The following is a 13,864-nucleotide window of genomic DNA, read 5'->3' as shown; positions in this document are numbered from 1 at the left end:
CTCCGAAAAAACTTGTGTTTTCTGGGACGCACCTGATTATATACTACACTGGCTCAAGCATACACAAAGCTAAAATTAAACTTTTTAACTTGTATTTCACAAGCGAAGTCAACCGTACGCTGTAATATAATCCATTGTAACAGTTCTCGTCATTGTAAATAGTCTTCTGCCTTTGAGAAAGTATTTTAGTTAAGGATTTAACTAGGTTGCTATCGGAATTGATGGATAGCTCAAGAAATATATAAAATTAATTATTTCTTGAGCATGAGTAATGCTGTCCAAAAACTTCAACCAAAACTTTGTGACTTTATTTTTATATGAAGTTTTTGGTGTTGAATGGCCCAATGCCCACTAGAAAAATCCCCGCCAAAAATGTTATATGTTCTGATATTTTAGTGATTTTTCCAAACATTTGGGGTAATGCAATTTCAGCTGTCATGCTATCGAGCCGAAAACGGTTAGCAGGGACTTCGAGTCCCTGTCAAAGTTAGCTCTCACATTGATGCTCAAGAAAGCCAAAATGCCTTAGCAGGGACTTTATCTGTTCGAGAAATGTAAGCCGGCACTCGAGAAAACGGCCCTTAGAATGTTTATTTTTAATTTTCAATAATAGATTTAAGTTAATTAATTGTAGCCAGGCAAGGATTTATCCATTGCACATTGGACCATCCGATCCGATTTTTGCCCAAAAATACATTTTTTTTCTAAGATAATGACCAATATTATTTTGAAATCCGTTTCATAATACTTTAAACTAATTTATGCCATAGTTTTAAAGAATTCGGGCAAGTAGTTTTCTTTTACCGTATTTTCAAAGTGGGAAATTCACTAAATATTGATGGAAATTAAAAAAGAACTTGAGCCAAAGATGCTTATGTAGCTGTTCGACTCTTCGCGAAACTTGTAAAATAAATGTATTTGTTGATTTTTACGGCTTTTTTTAGCAAATGAGTACTTTGCTTTTTTGAGTGCCTTTAAGTACCATCCCCAAATTAGTTCATTCCTTCAAACAAAAATTTGTTGATCAATTTACTAAAAGCGTATACCGCCGACTCGATGCGGTTTTGCATTAGCTTTCGGTAATTAAAGTTTTAATTGAAGGCTTAAATCGGAGTCGAGCCATTTTGATAAGCTTTGCTAAGAGAGCCCAAAAGTATGCCGTACTTCTTTTTCTTCAGGTTTTAGTGAACATTTGTGAATAACATCTAAAATCTACTTTTTACGTACACTAATCGATCATGGTAGTTTAGATCCGAAAACTATTAAACTATTCATAAATCTTAAGCGACATAATATTAAATAGTGATGTTAATTTTTTTTTTATATTGTTTTATCTCATGCTTTATCGTGGATGAAAATAGATTGAGTGCGTCTTCTAGTTATTTTTTTTTAAATAACAAACCGAAAAGTACGAAAAATTTTTCGACTTTGATTTGGATTATCTATATCATAAAAAATGCATCCTTCTAACTGACCTAGGAATGAAATCACAGTTTTTTTGGCCAAAAATTGAACTTTCTGGACCCTTGTGCAGAGCCCGTAGATCGCAATCCAGTTTCTAAAAAGTAAACAAATGGCAGTTAAAGAAACATAAAGTAAATTTTTCACTTTTTAGTTTCTCGCTTTTCGTAAAATGCCAGTGCTACCGCGGCGAATCCCTCAAGAAATGCATTTAATACGATAATAAGTACTCACAAATTGAGAATTCACAGCCATACTCTTTTTTCGAAGACTTTTCGATGTCCCATTTGATATGAAAAAAAACATATCAATCTTTTAAGTACTCATATTAATATTTTACGGATTCATATCAAGATTTGTAACTGTTATGATTTGGTGTAAAAGTATTTTATAAATATAAACTAACCGTTACACGACCGAAATATTTTAAACAAAATGTTACTTGTTCTTTTTATTTTAAATAAACAATATTATTCTTAAAATCTTAGAAAATACTCCCATTATTATTTTATAGCTAACACAAAATATTGCCTAAAATTACGTAATATGTATTTATATGCTGTACATAATTCATCAGCATTAACGAAGACTGTATGCATGGATGGGATTATTCTAACAAATAACTATTATAGGAACAATTAACAACGAAACATATATGTTGACAATATGTCACATTTATAATTTGCATGTGAATTGCCAAAGATCGTCGAAACTTAAATCATGGACAAGTTTTATTGAAACTAAAAAAAATATCAAAGCTACATTTTGATTAAGCACACATGTTTAGGACATTTTTACAAATCTTAATAATACACTAGCGTGGACCTACCCTAAGACAGCAAATCGTATAATCTCTGTAAGCTTCGCTAGTCATGACAACAAAGCAAGTTTTAAAATTTTGCGATAGCGACTCAAAAATTTAGAAAAGACTTTTATATTTCGAAATCTTTAGTTAAAGCTATGTAATACTTAAGTTATATAAGAGGAAAATGTTACTGAAGCTGTTGCTGCTGCGTCTGATGATGTCGCCTCTCTCTAGCTCGTTCAATGTGTCGCTTCCGTTCTTCCTTTGTCCAATAACGACCAATTTTTACTTCAGATACTGTATCGTCCTCCGTTGTCGTAAGGTCGTTACAACGCATATTTTTCCGAATAGCAACTTGGGGACGATTACGAACTGGACGTTTTACAATGTATCGCGTTCCATCTGGGCGACGCTTAACCTTCCAAACCATTGGTATTTCTTCACCATTTTCGCCGTTAAGCAACGCAGAATTTGGTTTTGAACTCGTGGAATCATGGCATCGGTTTGCAACCTATAGAAAATAGATTTATAAAATACAATTTGATAAAAATCGTATACAAGTACAAGATAACACGGTGTAACTTAACTTCATAAGAGCTCAATGTAGCATTTTGATATATGTTACTGTTTTCTCATATATTTTAAGTCGTTCTAAAGGTAAAAAAACCTAAACAAAAAGTCTACTTAATTTCTATAGTTTGGTGACTTAAAGCTTCTTTACACCTCAGTAGAAGTTTTTGAAATGGAATTGCTTAAGTTCAAGTACGTTAACATAATCTGTTGTTAGTCTTGTAAAATAATTTTAAAACGAGCAATATAAAAAACAAGAGAGAACGCTATAGTCGGGTTGGTGTCCCGACTATCTAATACCCGTCACTCAGCTAAAGGGAGTGTGAGGCAGATGGATATATAAAGTTTTTTTGATTGCGCATAACTTTTTAATGAATGGTCCGATTTGACATTTCGATAGGTATAAATATTCACAACAAAATTGCATTTATACTTTTCGGAAATCTTTAAAGATGTGGGCGCCAGACACATTTTAAGATCTTTAGTGGGCGATTATAGGCGTTAGAGGGGCGTGGTGCTCGGCTGAAATAAACTTGCGCTGCCCAAGAATACGTGTGGGAAATCTCAACCTTCTAGCTTTTGTAATTTCCGAGATCTCAGCGTTCATACAGACGGACAGACAGAGAGACAGACGGACAGGCGGACATGGCTAGATCGACTCGGCTAGTGACCTTGATCAAGAATATATATACTTTACGGGGTCGGAAACGCTTCCCTTTAGCTGTTACATACTTTTCCACGATACAATATCCCCTATAACTCTACTGGACCCTCAACAAATAATTGACTGAAAATAGTATTTTTTTTTGGATTAGTTTTTGTTAGGTTGAGTACTAGCCCTAAATATTTGGTTTGGTTTAAAAATATGTAGTAGTTTTTTTTATCACACGCGACATGTCGCACGCGACAGTTTTTTCCGTCGTATTTTAAGGTGGTTTTTCTTTTACCTTAAATTAAAAAACATTTTAAGAGCAACTTAAAAAATACCAAAATATACTTAAAAAATTACTTTTTGTCCATATTATAGATATTGTCCTGGAAAATTATCCAAGGATACTCAAATTACTTAACATTAATATTATTAATTTTCATGACTTCTGCAGGTAGGTTCAACTAGTCATACAGCCTAAATGCTTCAGTAGCTGAACTAAAATAGTGAAAATAATAAGATTTTTTTAACCATACAGTATGTAATATATAAAGCAACCAGACACATACAAAAAACGTTTTATTTATTAAAAGCTTTCCGTGCCTATGCTTTTTTTCCCCCTGTTATCATACATGAAAAAAAGTATTTCGTAATGTAAAAGTATAAAAGTTTCGGACAGGAAACAAAGTCTTTACGGTATTATTAATATTGGTTACGACAAAAGAAGAGGACATATTTTATTTGGACAGGCAGTCAAACAAACTAGTCTAAGATTTATTAAATTTTATTATTAAATTAAAAAGTTAATTTGCATTAAAAAATCAAAATCGACTTTGGAATACCTGCTTTGGACAACAGCTCCGTTTTGCTCCCTCTCTAGGGGTAATAAAGTTTTAGACCCAATAGCACTTACCTCTTGGCTACTTACAAAGTGGTAGCTACTCAAATTTGGCGCGTTAAACTGTGGACAATGGCTATATGATTCCTCAGTTTGTTTGACTCCCAATACTTTCAGATCGCTTTTAACTTGAAATTCACTTTCGTGGTTAGCCTTGCTTTGCCTCTCTGAAACAAAATGAAATTTATATAAATTATCGATAATTGCAACGAAAACTTGCTAAAAGTGCAGGTGCTATTGCTTGAACCCGATTTAGTCAAGTCCGTATGAATGTCGAAGTCGCAGCAACTATCAAAAGTTAGGAAGTTGAGAGTAGGCATGCAAATTCTAGTAATGTTTGAATAATAATTAAAATGCATTTATAAACAAGAAAGGAAGTTAACTTCGGCCAGCCGAGATTATATACCCTTGCAGGTATGCTTACTTGAAATGTTGTTTTTACAATGTCAAAAATCAAAACGCCTATTTTCTACAAAGTTACAATGCTTTTTCTATTGTTTTTTTATTATTCCTATGAGAGCCATAGATATAGTTCCGACATATGTACTACCTGCAATAGAAAGAAGACTTTTGGGAAAGTTTTATCGCGATAGCTTTAAAACTAAGAGACTAGTTCGCATAGAAACGGACATACGGACAGACGGACATGGCTAGATGGACTCGGCTATTGATGCTGATCAAGACTGTGGTCGAAAACGTCTCCTTTACTGCGTTGCAAACTTTTGACTGAAATTATAAGGTATAAGTATATGTGTACCTGCGGCACCATGGGGTGCGTAAAAAGTCTGCCTTAAATCAGAGGAGCCCTATAGCGACCGTATTTTAATGAGATATTGTAGAACGTAATTAAATATGTAAAAACAACATCAATAGGTGAATTTAAAGTGATTTTTTTTTTAAAGAAAAAATATAGTTTTTAATCAAAAATAAATATAAATAAATTACTTATCGGGATCTAGGTTTCCCAATATTTTTAAATTTAACTTGATTTGTAAAAAAAAATATTTAAATCGGTCATCTTTATTTTATAGCTGTATCTCGTTTCTATATTCATATGATTTCAGTTAAATTTTGAACAATTTAACATTTTTCAATCGGCAAATGATTTCTTTAAGCTGTCATAGATTATAGAATTTTTCAGAGTTTGTAGCTATGTGCATCACTGCTGCTAGTTTAGCCATTAAGTGGCATTTCTAGCCACTTTCTACAAAACTTGTAACTTTTTTTTATTAAAACGGTTTTTTAAGTCTTAAATCAGGGAACGTAACTGTTTTATTTTAAAAATCACACTTTAACAGTTATTTTCTGATTTGTAAAGTAAAACTCAAAGAATAACTGTTATTTTTTGAGTTTTATAATAAAAGTTGACAAATAACAGTTGTTCGTCGTGATCAAAAATAAAACTCAAACTTGATTTATGGCCATTTTGTGGGTAAACAAAATTTAAAAATAATGTAGGTATAAAATATGCGCGGTTGCCTTTTTTAACAAATTTTTAGTAAGTTATAAAAAGCACGGGTATCATGTTTTTTTTTAATTATTTCATTTTTTCAAAAATGTCAAGGGAATAACTGTTATTCATAAAAATCAAAAAATAAAAGTTATTTTTTGAGTTTTATTATAAAAATCAAAAAATAAAAATCATTACGGATTTGTAAACTACAATGGCTAATAAAAATTGTGGTGTATTTAAAAAATTTTTAGGACCCTTCTAAGTGCGTGATTTTTTTGTATGAAAAATTTACAATAACAGTTATTTTCGTTCCCTGTCTTAAATACATTCATTTATTGGTCCAAAGCCGAAATATAATTAATTATCCATTTTAAATCACATAATTTCTAGCCATTTGTATCAATTTTCATCCCAAATCTAGCCACTTATTGCGTTGAAAATTCTAACAGCAGTGATGCGCATATATAACCTTAAAAAATTTTTTAACGTGGATTTAGGGTGGAACACTACTTTATGTCTAAGAAAGAAAAAATATAAATTTGATCTATGAACTTAACATTTTTTTTTAATCCGCTAAAAATTGGTTACTCTTAAAGTTTTAATCTTTCTTTAATCTTTACATATACAACTTAGGGTTATAGGCGCTATCAAAACTATTTCAAAGAAGTATAAAAATCCTTTTTCTTGCTTATTAGCTAAAATTTGGTTTGGAAAAATTAACTTATCAGTAGTGGGAGAACAAATCATCACAGACCGTTATTCTTTTATTTGTATGCAGAATTCAATTGTTTTTAAAGTTTTATTGCAGAATTTGAAAAATTAAAAAAAAACATTTTGGCAGGCTTTCTGTCGCCCCATCTGATCAACGAATTATTCTATTATATCGTTCCACCTTAATTTCTTTAATATTTTGCGATTCCTATGTTAGCTTTAAGCTAATGTGTCAAAAGATTCGTCCTGTTGCGGCTTATCAATATAAATATAATTAAAGGTCTAGTTCGTGCTTAAACTGAGAGAATAACGTAATACGTTCTGAACACGCACAAAAAAATAGGAGAATAGTAACTTTTTAAAAAGCAACAAATATGAGTACAACATACACTGAAATCTTAGCACCCACGACATTTAGAAAGAAAGGGCTGCCAAACTACATCAAAAAGTGAATGGTTTAAAGACCTTATTATTGCACACCTCGTACAATATTGTTTGGACCGTATACATATATACAAATACTAATATCATGCTATTACAAAATTAATTAAATAACTTAATTTGCCTACCCGTGACATACGCTGTTGGCAGATTGGAAGAACAGAGACCAATTCGACCGGATTTGCCAAATGGTAACAGCAGCATACTGCTTACAGCTGTTGTGTCCAAAGCTTCTCTTCGTCCATCAATTACCGTGCTCTCTGCCTTCTGGTTTGCCGTGATATCTTCATCAGCATTTGTATTATTTTGATGAGGTGAGGCGCTATTGTTTGAGCCACCAGTATTGTACGCACTTGAAGAGTTATCCACCTCCTCGCCAATAGCCACGTTTCCACTAAGAATATTATTTGGTCCATAAGCACTGTAAGCGACTCCACTACTGCTGGATCGGCTTGTGTTTGTCAATGTGCTGCGTAAGGTGAAAACACGACTGCAAGTTGGCTGTTGGTTTAATTTTAGTGGCGTGGGACGTCCAACTAGAGTGTGAATAGTTCTGGGATATTGCGGCTTTAAACCCAACCACTGGGCGACTCGCTGAGTTTGTTGCTGCATTGTCGATTCTAATACTTCAGACGAGGTCGTTGGTATTGCCGATGAACATGACGTCTTGTCGTTTGAACTTTGATACGGGGAGCAGTATAGTGGCTCAGACTCTGAATCTTCTGGAATGGTCTCGTAAATGTGCTCACTTTCGTCGTACTCATATTGAAGGTGAACTTGATTTTCGCCTATTGATTGGTTTAACGTTTTTCGGTGGTCGAAACTTGCATCTGGTCGAAGCTTTATTTTACTACACAACTTGCTTGATTGGTCGTTGAATTCTTTCGGTAAGGAAGATGATTTATCTTTTGAATCGGACGAATGCTGTTCCTCCGAGGGAATATAACATTTGTCTGAATGCACGCCGGTTTCATTGGATAGTTCTTCAAACGACTGTACGTGACTTAATAAGACCTTATCCAATTTATCCACTACATTTGTGTAGTCATCTGGTAAAAATGTATTTGCGTACTCAAAATTAATGTCTTCGTCATCCTCGTCTTCCTATTAAAATCAGTTAAAAAATATCTTAATTAGTTTAAATATAAACAAGTGAAACAATGTTGCAGTGCTTAATTAAAATGGTTAATATTGAACGTTTCTACTGACTTTTAGTTATATTTTAAGGAGCCAATTACGATAAATATTTCTGGGTGGTGCTAAAAAAGACGAGTCTGATAAGGGCTTTAATGACCGTATCAGTGTCAGTATCAGTATCAGTATCAGTATCTTTAGATACTGACTTTGGCAAACAGTTGAGAGTATTTAAAAGTTATTTTAATTATGCACTTGTTAGGACAAACTCAAGCTTACAGGGTATAGAATTCGACTAACTAGAAGAGTTACCGCGGGGCTACTCTCCGCTATCTGGGTTTCTACCTCCTCCTGGTTTTTGACATCCATACCGTTAATACGAAGAATTTGATCACCCTGTCGTAGGCGCCCATCTCGATGGGCTATACTTTCCGGTTGTATAGCACTGATAAACACATCCTCGCAGTGCTCTGAATCATTGCAAAGTATATCACCTTTATTCGTTTCGATACTTGACGACTGAAATCCAGAGGAGCAAACAATCAGGCCAATTTGATCGTTGCTTGAATTTTGATCCGCTTTAATAAGCGTTACTTCCTTTAAATATAAAACATTAAATAATTAGTTATTAAAATACATTGTGCTCTCACTGGCAGACTTTTATATTTAAACTTTTAAACAAATGACCCAAAGGATCTTGAAATAATTATTATAAAATTCATTCATGTACAATGTACACAAATGCTCATAATGTATGACTTTCCTGATCTTTCGATATTTTGTTCTACAAAAATGATTCCATTTACCGATTTGTAATTTATATAATTAATATGTAACTGTTTTTTATATACTGGTAACCCAGCAGGAAACGGAATCAGTTTTGGACCAGTAAAATACTAGTTGGGACAGGAAGGTTAACTAGTTCAAGTTATGTCCATTCCCTTGTAACGAACTGGTTCATTTTTCATATGCATTTGTTACCAGTTTTGCACTAGTTGCTGTTAACCAATTTACTTTTACAGCTGTTAAACCACACTAAAACAAATATTTTCACAAAAAAACTTAAAAATGTAACTCTAATCCACAAGTTATCGGATTTCACTAGTACTTAACGGTGCTTAACTTGACGCTCTCCTAATTAGTAGCCAATTAATAGCCGCGGTCCTTAGAGGAATTCTGATGATTATCTGTACTGTATATGATAATTATATGGAATTAGAACAAACTTACTTTTTCTGAGACAAGTCGCCCTTCCTAGGACTTGATCCCTTTGGATTAGTAGACACACTAACTGATAGAGCCATACACGCATCACATTTTGTAATGCCCTAACAAGATTTATGAATTTTAGTGTGACATAATTCAAACAGTGATTTTTCACATACCTATATATTTCATTGAACAGATTAAACTAAGTTTAAAATAAAACTAAATCATTACCTAGCAAACAAAAAACAAAACAAGAAAGGAAGCTAGCTTCGGCCAGCCGAAGCTTATATACCCTTGCAGATAATTCCTATTAATTTACAAATCGCAAAAATGTTAATTTTCCTATTATTTCTCATTAATTTTGCCGTCCGATTTTGAAAAAAATTTTATTCGAAATTCAGAATTAGATAAAAAATGACATTTCCAAAAGTAGGATGTTATAGGTTCAAAAACACCAAAAGATATAATTTTTTTACATTTTTTTTCCCGATTGTTCCTATGAGAGCTATATGATATAGTTGTCCGATCCGGCTCGTTCCGACTTATATACTACCTGCAATAGAAAGAAGACTTTTGGGAAAGTTTTATCCCGATAGCTTGAAAACTGAGAGACTAGTTTGCGTAGAAACGGACGGACAGACGGACGGACAGACGGACATGGCTAGATCGACTCGTCTAGTGATGCTGACCAAGAATATATATACTTTATGGGGTCGGAAACGTCTCCTTCACTGCGTTGCAAGCTTCTGACAGAAATCATAATACCCTCTGCAAGGGTATAAAAATAATTTACGAGGACTGGGGATTGAACCGAGATTGTTTGATTGGTTTTGTGTTAAATTTCCCAAGACATTTACACCCTAGGCTATATTTTTGGATCATATGTGTTTCAATTGCAACTAGTTAAATTCCAGTTGTCTTTTAACTGGACTTTATTTCTTCTACCAATTAAATATTTGTTAAGTTTTTTTTTTGTGAGAAAGGTACCAGTCCGAGACAAGTTGCTTTTTTGCTAGTTTTGTATTATTCATTTTTTCGACTATTACAAATTTTCTAGACCCTGATTCTGGTTGCTTTGTATTAGTTGTATAACTAGTTGTTTTTCAGACTGGTTCGCATTTTTCCTGCAGGGATGTTACTGATACTGCGTTTTTGCGTTTAGCTACCTTGAACAAAGTAGTCGTACCAAAACTGAAACAGCCTCTGGAAATACACAAATCCATTAACTATTTCGGTGACCTTAAATAAGTCAGATACTAAAGTTTTGAATTGAATTTAGGCCTAAGCTAATAAAGCTGTGTTCTTATATATAATATATTGGTAAACTACCTCAATATCGATTTCCGGTTCAAGGCATTGCTCGAACAAGTGGTGTTCCTGCTCGATGAAGTGGTCGGCTATCGTCTGAACCAAGTCGTGGTCCTTCAAAACGTCGCTGTCGTCGAAAGTTTGAGTTTGTGTTTCCTTCGATGCGGCCAAATTGCCCGAGCGTTCTTCATGGCTTAAAGCACGTAGAGTCAAAACGACGGGACTGTTCGTTGCGGGTACTTCCAGAGGAGCAGGAGTTATTGACGTAGGGAAATTTCCTTGTTGAGAGGCACTTGCAGTGGCTGCAGACGCTGCTTCGGCTGGCTTTTCAATTAAGGCAGAAGAATCTGGTTCGCTTGTGTCTGATTGTAAAGCGATTGGAATGGGTTTCTCCCCATCTGATAGTTTATCCTTGGCATCTTGTCGTAATCCTAAATCTAATGCCTTGTGCTTTTGTCTGCACAGTTCAACTACTAGGGTTTCTTTAGCTTGAAGGAACTTTTGAACCGCTTCATACCTTGGCAAGTGGCTAATATCGTAACCGTTTATCTGAAAAACAAAGACCTTTGTAATGCTTGGGAAGACGACTGGCGATACTTATACAGTTTTATTTTTATGTTAAAAACATCCGTAAGACTATAGGTGTTCTCACATTGTAAACTTACTTTTAACACAACATATTCGTACTCCACCTCGAGAATGCAATTATTCATATTGCTGACTTATTAACAAAAACTCATATTGTATATTCATTTAATTGTATACATATTTTTTCGATAACTTGGAGTGTAGAGTAGAGGTGCAGAAACATCGATGGAAACATCGATGCAACGATGTTTTTCCCATTTTTCAAAACATCGATGTTTTTTTGGAACATCGATGTTTTTACGGCCATCACTGTTCAAAGAAAAAGGGACGTAAAAGGTTTGTAATTTGTTACATTTATATAAACTTGCAGAGGGAATCGTCCGGATCGGACTACTATATCTTATTGCTCACATAAATGTTATCTTCTATTCTTGGGAATATTATTTTTTAAATATTTATGAATTTCTAATTGAATTTTTAAAAAATCGGATCACTTTATCATATAGCTGCAATAGGAATTGTCGGAAAAGAAAACGGAAGTTAATAGAAAAAAATTATATTTTTCTTGATTTTTATTACATTTTCTTATTTTATGGGATAAAGCTTTTCTTTAACATTTCAAAACTTCGAATAAATTTAAACACCTAAATTTGGATAACAGCTAAAATGTACATTATTTTACCATATACGCATGTAAATCTAAATTTAATGTTTTTGTTAGTTAATAAGAATGATCTGCAAGGCTGGCCGCTACCTTCCTTTCTTGTTCGTATTATAGTTATTATAATGTTTAATTTTTTGCTTGAATCCATAGGGATTGGTATTGGTGGTGTAGGCGCGACGCTGCTTAGCCTATAAACGGTGGATAATACAAATTGCATTTAGATTTTAGAATTATTTTTATAATTTCATAGGGTCTTCCCACAGAGCTCCATCCATCATCCGTAAGGTTTTGCCGTTCCGAAAATTTCCCAGCTAGTCCGCCATCCAATTTTGACGGACTTGGTGTGCTCTTTTTTGCAATAGTTAGGCGATGTTTTTTCAGTGCAACTTTGAATTCTTCATCTTGACTGTGAAAAATGGAACGATGACTGCGAAAACAAATCAAATCAAATGCTTAAGCATTTTGTTTTTTGGCTATTGTTGAATTATTTGTAGTTTGTTGTTAGCGGAAAAGCGTTTGCAAGCAGGTTGCTATGAGTGGGCCAAAATGTAAGCTATGTAAGGATATGTTATAAAAGTTTTGATATGTTTTTTAACAATTATCTCACGCTATTTATTATATTCTTCTTCAATAAGATTAGGATAACGCAAATTTAAGACAGTTTTGCTGAGTTGAAACCCTTCTTCGTTTATGTTGAGATGAGCAACTGGTCTTCAGATCAGCTGTTATTGGATGTGGATGGAAACTCTATGGGAACACGAATTTCACATTTGTCAAAAGTCCCAACCGCTTCAGACGGATGGACTCAATGAGAAGAGGGAGGATATAAGGATATATAAAAATTTGGAAAGCATCGATGTTTTTTGAAAAACAGCGTTGTCTGCATCTTGTGGAGGTGGAGAGCATCGGTGGAAAAATGCATCGATGTTTTTATAAATTTTGGAAACATCGATGTTTAACCTTTATCATCGACGTTTAAATCAGTCTTATTAATTTGCTAATATTATGCTTAAAATGTCTTTTGTCGTGAAAGATCTGAATAGTAAGATATTTAGCAAATTGGGTCCAATATTTATTTAAGAAAATAGGAGCATTGTAAGTATGTGTCCGGGTATAGTCTAAAGGTATCGGTTTCAACGATTCAAAAAAATTTTCAACGGTCTCGGGGGTTTTAAGTTGCTACATTTTCTCAAAGTTGTCTTTTGTATTTAATCATAAAACTGCCTTAACCATTTCTGCAACATCGGCCGAATTCCGGAACTACGAATATTTCTTCCTTATCACTATGGACGGCAGTCCATGTACTGACGGTGCGCACAAGGAGAGTGTGCGAAGGCGACTACTATATATAGCCGCAGAATTGAAAATCTGCTGTGATGGTCCGATCATAATGAGTGATACACCAATCGAAAGGTATCGCAAAAACTAACAGGATTGCATACCAAGACTTTCAGAAAATCAATTAACTTGGAAAAGAGAGCAAAGAAAGTATAAAAGTGAAAATTTCGAATTTTGGAGCTGTTGGGGTCGGTGGGGATAAATGCCCCCACGCAATGTTTTAGTTGTTTTCCTATTGAAAATCGTAGAACGAGGGGTCATATGATAAAATCCGACGCTCCGTTCAAAAGCTATAGCCACAAGAAGATTGTCTTCTTCTTCCCAAAATATAATTTAAATGTATTTATTAGCTCCTATGAGAGCAAATGTAAACAAACAAAAACTTCTGATATCAAAAAAAAACAACTCTTAACGAGGTAAAAAAAACTAGTGACGATCGCATCTTTAACATAAAAAAGTTCAGATATCAATATTTGTGACGAAAAATTATTACACTCGTCATTAAATACACTTTTTCTGCAATAGAAAATGCCTGTGAAGGGAAAAAGGCTGGAATGGTTTGCTACGGCGGGCCGAATCAGAAAATGTTTGAAAGTGTATATTATTACGAGTGTAATAATTTTTCGTCACATATG

The 13,864-nt window shown here is 33.8% G+C and overlaps 1 protein-coding gene across 6 annotated transcripts in view; it reads right to left on the bottom strand.

The window, feature by feature from the left end:
* Nucleotides 1-1,883: 1,883 nt before the first annotated feature.
* The window catches only part of Slip1 (SLo interacting protein 1), a 34,638-nt gene continuing 22,657 nt past the window's right edge, over nucleotides 1,884-13,864 (bottom strand). Inside the window, exons 1-6 of one of the 6 annotated variants that reach the window (XM_017159611.3) lie at nucleotides 11,305-11,458; nucleotides 10,661-11,188; nucleotides 8,402-8,719; nucleotides 7,117-8,092; nucleotides 4,399-4,550; nucleotides 1,884-2,777 (exon numbers count right to left, since the gene is read on the bottom strand). In XM_017159611.3, the coding sequence (XP_017015100.2) occupies nucleotides 2,454-2,777; nucleotides 4,399-4,550; nucleotides 7,117-8,092; nucleotides 8,402-8,719; nucleotides 10,661-11,188; nucleotides 11,305-11,352 (2,346 nt within the window). In that variant the 5' untranslated portion in view covers nucleotides 11,353-11,458 and the 3' untranslated portion in view covers nucleotides 1,884-2,453. Of the gene's footprint in view, nucleotides 2,778-4,283; nucleotides 4,362-4,398; nucleotides 4,551-7,116; nucleotides 8,093-8,401; nucleotides 8,720-10,660; nucleotides 11,189-11,304; nucleotides 11,459-13,864 lie in introns of those variants that run through there. The other 5 variants (XM_070218070.1, XM_070218072.1, XM_070218071.1 and 2 more) reach the window with 5 other exon arrangements.

This window comes from Drosophila takahashii, chromosome 4 (assembly GCF_030179915.1).
Source record: "Drosophila takahashii strain IR98-3 E-12201 chromosome 4, DtakHiC1v2, whole genome shotgun sequence".
Classification (NCBI taxonomy): Eukaryota; Metazoa; Arthropoda; class Insecta; order Diptera; family Drosophilidae; genus Drosophila; species Drosophila takahashii.
The sequence above is the reverse complement of the archived record's forward strand: the minus strand, read 5'-3'. Positions and strand labels throughout refer to the sequence as shown.